Here is a 12,223-nt window from a genome sequence, read left to right as displayed (position 1 = left end):
CTCCCCCTCCTCTTCTCTCTCTCTCACACACACACACACTCTCCCCCTCCTCTTCTCTCTCTCACACACACACACACACACACACTCTCCCCCTCCTCTTCTCTCTCTCTCTCTCTCTCACACACACACTCCCCCTCCTCTTTTCTCTCTGAGACATTCACATACACACGTTCCCCTCCCTCCAGGTTCACACATTAATGGACACGGGCCGCTCTCCAGCTGGAATGGGCTCAGTCGGCCTGGGTGCAGTTTAGGAATCTTCCAGCAAAACGAATTGGAACAAAGTCCACAAGCCAAACTCACCGCCTTCGCTTAATTCCAGCCACAAAGCCGCCGGGCGCCCTCCGCCCCTCCGAAATAATTCTAAACCGATGTTTCACCAACGAACCACAACCGCCATCCTGTGTGTCCGTGTGCGGAACTCCGCTGTCGGGAAACACCGAGCGCGTACAAAGGTTCCGGCCCGCGGTCAGGAAACAGATTCTGAGAAGGTGATGTTGTCGGGGGGGGGGGACAGTGAACCCAGCGGCACCGAGGGATGTGTAAAGTAGTTAAGCACAGTGAGGAACTCGAATATTAAATAACCAGGAACCGACAGAAAGGGGGGAAAAGACACTCCATTTAATTTAACATCGTGTTTCTCTTCTTCCCAGAGGGAGCAGTTCTCAGAGTTTGCGGTTTTGTTTTACACATCATCCCAACTGAGGCCCATAATCTCAAAACCTCTCGCCCCTGCATCAGATCTCAGCTTCCTCAGCAACAACACAGGCACCCTGAAAGGATGCAGTTTGGTACGGCCTTTCTTAAAGCTTAATTACACACACACACAGAGAGAGAGAGAGATGTCTGCCTTACCAGCTGAAGGGGAATGGAAAACAATCAGAAAGAAAAAAGGAGTAAAGAAACGGAGAGAAAATGCCAGAGAGGTTCCCCACGCGGTGGAATATCCGAGTGTGGCTGAAGGAGAGAGAATCCAACAGAAAATAAAGGAAGCAGTGTAAGTTCACTGAATTGTCAGAACCCACCTCCTCCTGCTGCTGTTGTGGGTTTGATATGGTGGATCTGGATTTTGGTCCCTGCATTTGTAGGGAAACACCTTCAGCCTCTCGTTCGTGCCAGACCAGTGATAACATCGGAACCCAGCCACATTTGAGACTTGGGGCACACACATACGTCCACAGTTTGCTGTGTGTTGGTGTAATAAAAAGGGAAAAAATGTACTAAAATCCAACTTCCAAGAGTCACTGAAAACGGAGGCCAATCTGGGTTAGGCACACAGCCAGCACTACTCGATAAGGCAATTGATATGGACCTGAAAAGGTCTTCCCATGGATGCTGTACGACCTCCTGTGATCTCCAGCATTGGTTGTTTTCAGTACAGATTCCAGCATCTGCAGTAATTTGCTCCTGAGGCCTTGACATTCCTATTCTAATGAAGAGTCAGTGGACTGGAGATGTTCATTCTGCCATCTCCCCACAGTTGCTTCCAGACCTGTTGAATTTTGCCAGCACTTTCAGTTTTTGGTTCAAATCTCCAGCATCCACAGTTCTTTTATTCATTACTTCGACATTTACAACTGCCCTGTATGGCCAATACAATCTATGTGCTCAATCAAACCATTTCTCCTATTCTATCATGATAGCATTTTCTATCACAAAAACATTTTCTATCACAATTACATTTATACTGGTGGAATATTTCACTTTACATTGAGATCTCAAGGTACAGAGACAAGTAGATTTTTCAGGTGTGACCCATCTGGCTTTTCAAGTTCACTTAAATGATATGATTGGCCTGTTGGCTCTCTCCTGTCCAGCCTATGTTCCCCCTGAGTTTAGCTGAAATTCTGTCGTTCCATGTTTGAATACTTCAGTTAACTCACAGCGTCATAATTAGGCATCCAAGTTAATAAATTGTGGAAGAGATTAAATGTACGTTAAGTGTTGACTCATTCCCAACAGTTTCCTTTCTTTTTCATTCTTTACAAAATAAGTTTAAAATAATTTATTCACCTATTATTACAAGAAACAAGACATATGGTCAGACCTACTCTTTACTTGCTTTGTCCCTGTAAATTTGACACCTACAAAATTGCCATAGCTTTCTGTGATGGAAAAACTAACCATTGAACTTTGTTACAGAGAGGAACTGCAAATTTCAGAATTCTGGATTGATTGCCTCGGTGAGTTGGTAGACTTAAATTCTATCGTGGGAATATTTCTAGAAACAATTGTTCAGGATAGTATTCATCGTCACACGTGAAAATATTGATTAATTCAGAAAGGCCAGCATGGATTTGTCAAAGGAAAATCATGTCTAACTAGCTGAAGTGTTTGAAGAGGTGATAAAGAGAATTGATGAGGGCAGTGTGGTTGATATTGTGTACATGGACTTGCAAAAAGTGTTCAATATAGTGCTACACAATAGACTTGTAAAACAAAAGCTGTAGTTTATGGAATACAGGGAACTATAGCAATGTGGATATAAAATTGGCCAAGTGATAGGAAACAGAGTAATTGTTAATGGATGTTTTTTGGGCTTGAGTAAGATGTATCGTGGAGTTCCCCAGGAGTCACTGTTGGAACTCTTGCTTTTCCTGATGTATGTAAGGGGTCTGAATCTTGATGTGCAGGAGATAACTTCAAAGTTGGGAGCATTGTAAACTGTGAGGAGGACAGTAGAATTTCAGGAGGAAAATTACAAGTTGGTGGAGTGGGCAGAGAGGTGAGAGACCTGCTGTATATGTACATAAGTCATTAAAGTGACAGATGGAGTTGGTCATAAATCATGCATGAGTCACAGAAAGCTAGCATGCAGATACAGCAGTTAATGAGGAGGGCGAATGGAAATTTGCTATTTATTGCTAAAGGAATGGAGTATAAAAGTAAGAAAATGTTTTGCATTCGTACAAGGTATTGGTGAGACTGCATCTGGAGCACTGCATACAGTTTTGGTCCCCTTGAGGAAGATGTAATTGCATTGGAAACAGTTCAGAGAAGGTTCACTAGGTGAATTCCAAAGATAAGGTGTTTTTTTTTGGAGAGAGATTGAGCAGTTTAGGCCTATACTTGTTAGAGTTTTGAAAGATGAGAGGAAGTCGAATTGAAGTGCATAAAATGCCAAAGGGGATTGATATATTAGACATAAAGCAATGTTTCCCCTCTTGGAGCAACCTAGAACAAGAGATTGTAGTTTTAGGCTAAAGGGTGGCAGATTTAAAACAGAAATAGGGAGGAATTACTTCTCTCAAAGGGTCATAAATCTTTGGAATTCACTACTCCAGAGTGCAGTGAACACCAGGACACTGAATAAATTTAAGGTACAGAGAGACAAATTTTTAATGAGTCATGGGTTAAAGGGTTATGGGGAGTCAGCGGGAAAGTGGAGTTGATGCTGATATGAAATTAGCCATGATTGCATTAAATATTGGAGTAGGCTCGAGGGATTGAATTGCCTCCTTCTACTCCCTGTTCTTATGTTCTTAGATGAGGCATTTGGTATTCATATTTCATTAATAGGGTCATAGAGCAGAGAAGGGTTATGCTTAACATGCATAAGATGCTAGTTGGATCTCAGCTGGCGCATTGTGCAAGATTCTGAGTGGCGCACTTCAGGAAGAGTATGAACACATTGGAAAGCATGCAGAAGGAGTTTGCAAGAATGGTTCCAGGATTGAGAAATGACAGTTATAAGGATAGATTTGAAAAGTTGGGCTGCAGGAGGACAGCAGTGGTTCAAAAAGCAGCTCACCACCACCTTCTCAAGGGCAACTCAGGATGGGCAAGAAATGTTGGCCAGCGAACGACGCCCACATCCCACAAATGAAAAAAAATTCCTTTGAGAAGTGAGGCTACGAGGAGATCTGATAGAAGTTTGTAAAATCATGAGGTTTGGGAAAAACATAGATAAGGAGAAACTGTTCCTGCCCATAAGAGGATTGAGAATTGTTACACAGATTTAAATGCTTTGCAAAAAAAAATGCCAGTATGAAGTGAGAAAGAACTTTTTCACACAGTGAATAGTTAAGATCAGGAATGCACTGCCTGGAGTTGTGGTGGAGGCAGTTTCAATTGAGGCTTTCAATAGGGTATTAAATGATCATTTGAATGGAAACATTATGCAAGGTTATGGAGAAAAGACTGGCACCGTGTCAAAATGTTCAGAAAGCCAGTACAGACATGATGAGCTAAATGACATGCACCTGAAACAATTCTGTAATTAACTATATGCAATTTTTACGACATTCAGTTTGCTTCCTGAGATAGTAATTGTCACAATCTGTTTCAGAAACCTTTCAAAGAGTTGTGAATATGCATCATACAGATCAACTTGTATCTCCATCAAGTCCCTTCCCTATTGGGGAACCTCCAGATTACCTTGGACACAAAAAGAACAATACAGACCATCATCGAAATACGCTTAACTCAGTATGTTATGGAATCGGAAACTTTTCTAGTTCCATATCATCTCGTTATCAGCTGGCCCTACTGTTCCTGCTGCTAGAGACACTACAGGTAAGTGTAGTCAGGTGCTAATGTGCTAAGTGAATGGGGAGCTAAAGAGTCCATTGAGTAGTGTTAGTTTGCATTATTCCTGAATGCTTAGAAACCATAGTTGTATTAACAGGGTTAACTTGTCAAAGCCTTAAGATCTTGGTCCCACTGTTGAGACAAAATATGTTGCTTTTCCATCTTTGATTCAAATGGTGATTCTGCTTGTCCCATACTTCTTGCACTGTGTATCTTTCATTCAACCAAAGTCTAGTGTTTTTATACTTTTTTGTGAAAATAAATCAGTGACTCATAACTATGTTTAAAATGATAATTCTCTAAATCTATAAATCTGCAGATTTAGAAATGGACAGTAAAAAATATCCAAAACACCCATCTTCGAACAGTTAATACCACATATAGAAATGTGAAAAGTTTTGCAACTGTGCTTCCTAGTATGATAAACTCACTCTGAAATCATATCTTCAAAGCCAGCTGAAGGAGACATAAAAATCATTAACACATCGTGTTTTAACAGTGTGGAGTGGATGGAGGGCTTTACTTTTGATCCAACTCATGCCTCGTCCACAAATAAATCATTTGCTTTAATGCACAGTTTTTTTTTGTTTTTTTTTTGCTGTATGCAATTGCAATGAACAGCAGGTATGCGAATGCAGCTTGGAGATCTTCACTGATCCTTTGATCTTCACTTCCACTTCATAGAATGCAGCTGATATCTGAACGCCTCTGTGGTTGAAATCATTAATTCAGTCCATTTGAAGGGAGGTGCAAAGGGATAGAAAAAGGCAGCTACCTCGCCTTATGCAATCCGTTGCAACCACGCAAAATTAGAAGTGAACAGATGAGAAAGAAATCAACATTTTAATTTATCCAATAATCATTGTCCAGCGCTAAGTTTCCCATTTTTGTAGTCGTGATTTTGCTCCATGTAAAATTTTAAATTTTGTTGTCGTATATAACAGATCCCTCGAGATGGCTGTCTTCTCTTTGATCCACTATTTACAGAATGGGAGAAGAAATTCTTGAAGGATTGTGGGATGGTGGTGCTTGAGGAAAATGAGGTAAAAGGCACCGACACATTCAGTTTTTGTTTTGTACATTGTCTTCTCTGTGAATCCTGTCTGACAAAAGGGATGCATTACTTTCTGGTTTTGGGTTTTTGGTGATTGCTCCAAATTCAGCCCCTAATCACAACTAGATCTTCCGTATGACAATTTCAGGAGCAAACTGCACCTGTCCATGTGCTTCAGAATTTTTTTTGCATATCATGACATGATTGGCAATTTTCTTTTAAAAATCTATTAGGAAGGGAAGCGGTCCATCGACAGGCCAACGCTGTTCTACATGATTCACTGTGGTAAAGCTCTCTACAATAACCTCTTGTGGAAAAATTGGTCACCACAAAAACTTGCACAAACTATTCTCATTGGAAACAGTTTCAAAGGGATAGAGGAGAGGTAAGAAAATTTTGCTGCTGTTCATCCTTTGTAAATGAAAAAACTTGTGTGGTGATTTAATAATTATGATGGGGCAAGATAGGAAAATAGCGACAGATTACGCTCTGAGGGACATTAATGCAACAATAGTACTGTGCGGGATAACATGAGAATTGGAATTTTAAATTACACAGAATGGTTTTATTAAAGTAGAGAGTTTAAGGTGATCTAATTTCAATATTTAAGAAGAGTTCATTCAGCAAATCTGTTCACCATGGTGAAGATTTGAACTTCAAGCATAGAGTTTGGAACAGAAAGACGTGGGTGAAAGCTTTTGAAACAAAGCGTAGTGGACCTGGGAAGAGGTTATCAGGGACATTCGTTGGAATGGATATTATAATTAGATTAGTAATATCTCCAATTATGTTTTTGAAGAGAGAATATTGAAAGATGATAATCTCAAAACTGTATTCTTATCAAAATTGTTGAACTTTTTTTTAAATATTGCAGAATACCAGCCCGAGTGCTGAAGAGGGACTATACGTACATTAATCATGTATCCTTCAGTAATTTCAATCAGCAATTCAATTTCTGCTGCTACCCGTGGATCCTAATCTCTCTGTTTGACTTAGGGGGTTTGAGGGTATGAGCAAAGAGAGAAAATTGACCATGAATGCTTCTACTGATGTAGTTTTGGCACATGTTCCCACTACAGAATTAAGAAAGTGAAAGTTGTCTATATGACACGGTAGCTGTGTGAAAACTAAGAATTATTTAAGTTATAACTAGTCTAGTAACAAACAATCCTGTTTCCAAAGACACTGCACCCCTCCAGAGTTTAAAACATCACTATTCCTAACATTCTTCTTAGTTACTGTGTCATATAGGCAACTTTCACTTTCTTAATTCTGTGGTGGGAACATGTGCCAAAACTACATCATCAGAAGCATTCATGTTCAATTTTCTCTCATTGCTCATACCCTTGAACCCCCTAACTCAAACAGGGAGATTAGGATCTACAGGAAGCCGCAGAAAGTGTTCTTTACAAACTCAATGAAATGGTCATTTTTCGAGGTAAACCTTATCTTTGAGTTGGAATATTCAACTTTATGGGAGTCATCAGACACAAACCCAGTCCAGTTCTCATCTAATAGCCCCTACTGACTAACCAATAGCAATCAGGAGCAGAAATACAGGCTGAACATTCTATCCACTTTCATCCCAAAATCCAGGCAGCATAGTGGTTAGCACTGCTGCCTCACAGCACCAGGGACCCGGGTTTGATTCCACCCTCAGGCAACTGTGGAGTTTGCTCATTCTCCTCGTGTATGTGGGGGTTTCCTCCCGGTGTTCCGGTTTCTTCTCACTAACCGAAGTTGTGCAGTTTAGGTGGATTGGCCATGCTAAATTGCCCATTGTATCCGGGGATGTACAGGCTAAGTGGGATAGCTATGGAAAATGTAATGTTACAGGGATAGGGTAGGCGGGTGTGGGTCTGAATGGGATGCTCTTCAGAGGATTAATGTGGACCCAATGTGCCGAATGGCCTGCTTCCACACTGCAGGGATTCTATGGAAACCAAATTTCAGGCACTTTAAAGCCAGTTGTAGCATTCCACCAGCACTAGTAGGAATTCCCAACACTTATTTTATACAGGGCTCCATCAAAGGAGAGAGAATTTGCCTGGAGTGCTCTCCCATAACATTTAAATGTTAGAATTGCCAGGATGCAGAACATCAAAATTCATGATTATGTATGTGAGAAATTTTCAAGAGGGCATAGGATGATTGTTTGGATAGAAATAGTGTGCAATGGTACGGGGAAAGGGGAGATTTGCAGTAGGCAATGATGCTTATTTGACGAGCTGGTGCAAGCACGATGGGCTTATTAACCACCTTCTGCGCCGTAACAATTCTGTGATTCTTTCCTAAACCTTACTCCTAACTAGCTGAGTGGCAGCTTTACGTTAATAAAACCACAATAAAAAGGAGTCATATTTCCCTATTCACTGCTGATAATTTGACAAACACTTCTAAACATCTCTGCTCCAGTATAAATTCTTCCATTGTATCTTTATAACTGTGTTAAAGCTTAGTTGTACTTTCTTTCCAATTACTTACATCAGACTTAAAGATTCACCATGAATAATGCTTTTGTGAGGTCTGTTAGTGTACAAAATTTAATTAATATTCTGTTGATTAAATTGATGAATGCTAAACTACTTACTTCAACCTATTAGCTATTACTGGCTATTTACAATGGGACTGACCTTTTGTTTTGGAAGATATCACCATATTGCATCTACTGTTACAAGTGAAGATAACTAAAATGATCTTCACAATTGAATAAGAACATGACTGTGACTAGACATTAAAAGAAACTTCAAGGGTTACATCCTAACCCTGGTGGCGACCAGCAGATATATCATGAGTCAGCGCTGTTGTAGCTCCCTGTGTTGAGAACGTCACTCCTGGTGATGATCAGATGCAGCTGGCACCAGTACCTGATCTTGGACGTCTTCAGAATACTTGGTGGCATGATTTCAACTGAAAGAAGGTTTTAGTTATAAACTCTAGTGGTAGAAACGAAGCTCAGTAGTCTCTGTCCATCTTTCCTTGGCTGTGCTTCACGATTGGCACCCTCCGTGTTGAAATCCCTCAGCAAGTAAAGAATGTTCTGATTTAGAGATTCTGCCCAAGTGTCAAACTCCTCATACAGTAGGTCTTATGCCTGTGTAGCAGAGGATGGGCATAAAAGCCATTTTCAGTTTGAATTTTTGAATTGCATGTGACAAATGGCCTGCCATGGAAATCAGTGTTGGGAATTATTTGTAGTTTATACCAGTGACTTGTATGAAGATACCAAATATATGTCTGTTAAATTTGCTGTTGATTAGCAGAAAAGTAAGTTTTGAAGAATATGCAAAAGGATACAAATAGGTTAAGTGAGTCAGCAAACCTTTGCAATAGTATGAAGAGAGAAAATGTGAACACGTTCATTCTGGCAGGAAGAATGGTGAAGCAGATTATTTAAATGGAGAGGTTGCAGAATTTGGAGGTATGGAGAGTTTTAGTATCCTCATACGTGAATCATAAAAAGGTTAATATGCAGGTACAGCAAGGTGGTTATGAATTCAGTCATTTACTGCAAGGGGAATGGAATATGAAAACGGGGATACTTTGATACAGTTGTATAGCACTATCATGAGGTCACACCTGGAGTTCTGCCAGTTAAAAACAAAATACAATGGATGATGTAAATCTGTAATAAAAGCAAAGTGCTGGTGAAACTCAGCAGGTCTGGCAGCATCTGTGGAGAGAGAAACCATGTTAACATTTTGAGTCCAGTGTGACTCTCAACTCAGCAGTGAAAGCAGGATCACTGAGTATTTTTAAGGCAGTGCCAGATAGGTTCCTGAACTGACAAGGGAGTCAGTGCTCATCAGTAGTAGGCAGGAATTTGGAGTTGAAACCAAACCACAAAGACAATGGTAGAGTAGGCTAGAAGGGCTGAATGGCTAAGTCCTGCTTCTAATTCATGTGTCTGACATAGAGCAGAGTGTTGTCATGGAAATGTATATTAAGTTAATTGACCCTGTTTGAGGAGGATGCAGCTATGTTCGGAACCATCTTTTGGAAATTTATCATCAGAAATAGCAAGATATTTGTGCAGCAAAACCAAATCTTTCTCACACCTTGCCTTTGAACTCTTCCCTTGCCATCCCACCAGATTACTGTTTTTACCAGATAGCACAGATTTAGGGTAACTGGCAAAAGAACCAGAGGTGACTTGAGAAAAAACCTTTTACACAATGAATGGTTAGGATTTGGAATGAAAGTGACAGCATTCAATAATAACTTTCAGAAGCGATTAGGATAATTCATTGAAGAAAGAAAATTGCAGGGATGTAGGAAAAGAGCAAGAGATAACTGGATTATTCTTCGAGAGAGTCAGTATGAACACAATGGCCTCATTCAGTAGTGTACTATTCTACACTTTATCTCTCTTTATCAAATACTGCTGGCAAGTCTGTAATTGTCTGAAGGTAGGAAGGATAAGGGTTGACTCTTGCTTGGAACTTTTTCCTTCCCCCATTATGATATGGTTCCCAATTATACAACTTATTAACAGATGATTAGTATTGGAGCATACATCCAGTTTTAGACAAATAATTTAGCAAGCACTGATTCTGATAAGTGTAACAACAGATAGAATTTGTACACTAGCAGATCTCCTGTAATGCTATTCATGGTGAAATAGAATACAAAGAGAACAGCTGAAATTCACCAGGATTGTACCTAGAATGGGTAGAAGAATAGAAGACAGACTTGAGTTACAGGAAGAATTTCCATACAGCAGAGATGGCCAATAGAGCCTTTTCAAATTACACAGGATATAGTGAATAGGGACACACGATTTATTTTGATGAGACAACAGCTCAAAACACTCAGTTAGTATGGAGGGAGATTAAGCACAGATTTGTTATCCATGTGGTATGAAACTTTTTTCACAGAATTGGAGGCGTTGCATCTTGTTATGGGACATTTGGATGAATATTTAACACAAATGATGATCTATAGATTATTGGGATGGAGCTAGGTAGCAGAATTAGTTTTAGAATTCTCCAGGAAAGAGAACCAATACAACAACCAATTTCTTTCATTTCATTATCATAGACCTCAATACTTCTAGGGTCGGCAATTCAATGAAATTGCATGGTACATACAAGATTTTGGGATATGAAACTTAAGGATACACACACACACAATTGCTTTTGGAAAACAAAACCAAGAAATTTATTGTCTTTCATATTTTAACCTTAACTGTACTCATCAGGTATTGGCAATAACTGAAGAGGTCGCGTTCCCCTCCAGCAGTAGATACATGGATGTATTTAATGATACCTCCATTCATCAGTTTCCTAGAAAAAAACTCGATTCACAGCCCATGGAGTTTTGGGAAGGTCCTACTGAACCCACATATCAGGAATGTGAAGACTTGGAAATTATTCAAAAGGGCATGGAATGTTTTTTAGTTTCATAGCTGGGAAAGTAGTTGGAGTGAACCAAGTTTCAAAGCCCATTGAGGTAAAAGCATCTGGGCAAAGATTACCTATGGAACCATCGATTTCACTCTTTCAGGGTCATAATGATCCGAAATCCAAGTTTAGTTACCTTGGTAAAGAATACTTTCAAGAGGAAATTTTTAATTCCCTCCACCTCTCACAAACCTGGAATTAAAATTGTGCAACTCTGTTTGGTCATACTGGATTAATTCTGTTGTTTTTCCCTGTGGCTCAGATACCTGTAACTCAAGCAAGATGCCTCATTTATTTGCTAACCAGTGGGTCACAAGCCCTAATAGCATTTTAATAGCATTCTGAATTGCACCACCAGTAACCCATTGAAAGAATTCAGCCAGTCTTCTGTGACGACCAGAATGCTCTTCCAGACTTGACAGGTAAAGTCTATTACCCAAACCCTCTTTCTGATTTCATGCATGAGATCCACCCAAACATCTTTCCATGTGATTTACCTGTTTGCCAGTACACGACATCCAGGCTGCCCAATTCTCAGTTGCCAGCCAGCCAATGGGATACAAATTAAAGACAAAGGCGAATAGTAAATTATGTCCATGTTTTATTACTGAAGGACCTGATCATAGTATACAATATTCATTAAAACTTAATTAAACTACAGTGAAAGACCATTTAAAGATGGTCAAATAAGCATTCACCTGATTCATGAATTACAGTCCAACAATTAAAGCAAAAGTAAAACCTGTTAACCCATAACCCTCTAACAATAATTTTATGATTTTTAATTTGAATCCAAGAATAGTACAGAATAAGGCCATTCAAATAGAAAGAATTTTATTTTTAAAAATGTAGCTTTGGGTTCGTAAACATCTTGAGCTTATAAGAACTAAAAATGCAGCTAGAACAGAGTACCTAGATAGTTGATGAAAGTTCTGAACTTATGTTCAGATGCAAGCAGTTGACGACTGAACTTGAACTTAACGAAGGAAGACTTGGATTTGTCAATCTGCCACAGTTCATTATGATGATGCTGATCAACTCTGCACTTAATTCAAGGTGGACAGCAAATCTGATCTGTCAGAACTAGTCTATCACACTCACCAGGAATTTACCAAAATCATTAGTATTGAAGTTTGTGACCTTGGAAAGCTTTCAGAGCCTCAATATTAAAAGAAAACATTTGAGTCTAAAGAGAAAAACAAATCAACTAGTTTACCCTGTCGCATAGGGGGTTTAG

The 12,223-nt window shown here is 39.6% G+C and overlaps 2 protein-coding genes across 3 annotated transcripts in view; one reads left to right on the top strand and one right to left on the bottom strand.

Moving 5' to 3' along the window:
• tfip11 (tuftelin interacting protein 11) overlaps positions 1–416 on the bottom strand; it is a 30,726-nt gene extending 30,310 nt beyond the window's left edge. The window contains exon 1 of the mRNA XM_020514640.2: positions 304–416. The gene's annotated coding sequence lies outside the window, so the exon portion shown is untranslated. The remainder of the gene's footprint in view (positions 1–303) is intronic.
• srrd (SRR1 domain containing) lies at positions 372–11,203 on the top strand. 2 transcript variants are annotated; one of them, XM_048611250.1, is made up of 8 exons: positions 372–491; positions 654–997; positions 2,143–2,183; positions 4,289–4,515; positions 5,475–5,573; positions 5,818–5,969; positions 6,459–6,504; positions 10,785–11,203. In XM_048611250.1, the coding sequence occupies exons 1-8, from the start codon at positions 372–374 to the stop codon at positions 10,989–10,991; spliced, it is 1,236 nt and encodes a 411-aa protein (XP_048467207.1). In that variant the 3' UTR covers positions 10,992–11,203. The 2 variants fall into 2 exon arrangements, with proteins under 2 accessions (XP_048467207.1, XP_020370248.1); XM_020514659.2 differs by lacking the exon at positions 372–491 and adding an exon at positions 503–560.
• The last annotated feature ends 1,020 nt before the right edge of the window (positions 11,204–12,223 follow it).

Source organism: Rhincodon typus, chromosome 24 (assembly GCF_021869965.1).
Source record: "Rhincodon typus isolate 14 chromosome 24, sRhiTyp1.1, whole genome shotgun sequence".
NCBI classification, from domain to species: Eukaryota; Metazoa; Chordata; class Chondrichthyes; order Orectolobiformes; family Rhincodontidae; genus Rhincodon; species Rhincodon typus.
Note: the sequence above shows the minus strand (reverse complement) of the source record. Positions and strands in the feature narration are given on the sequence as shown.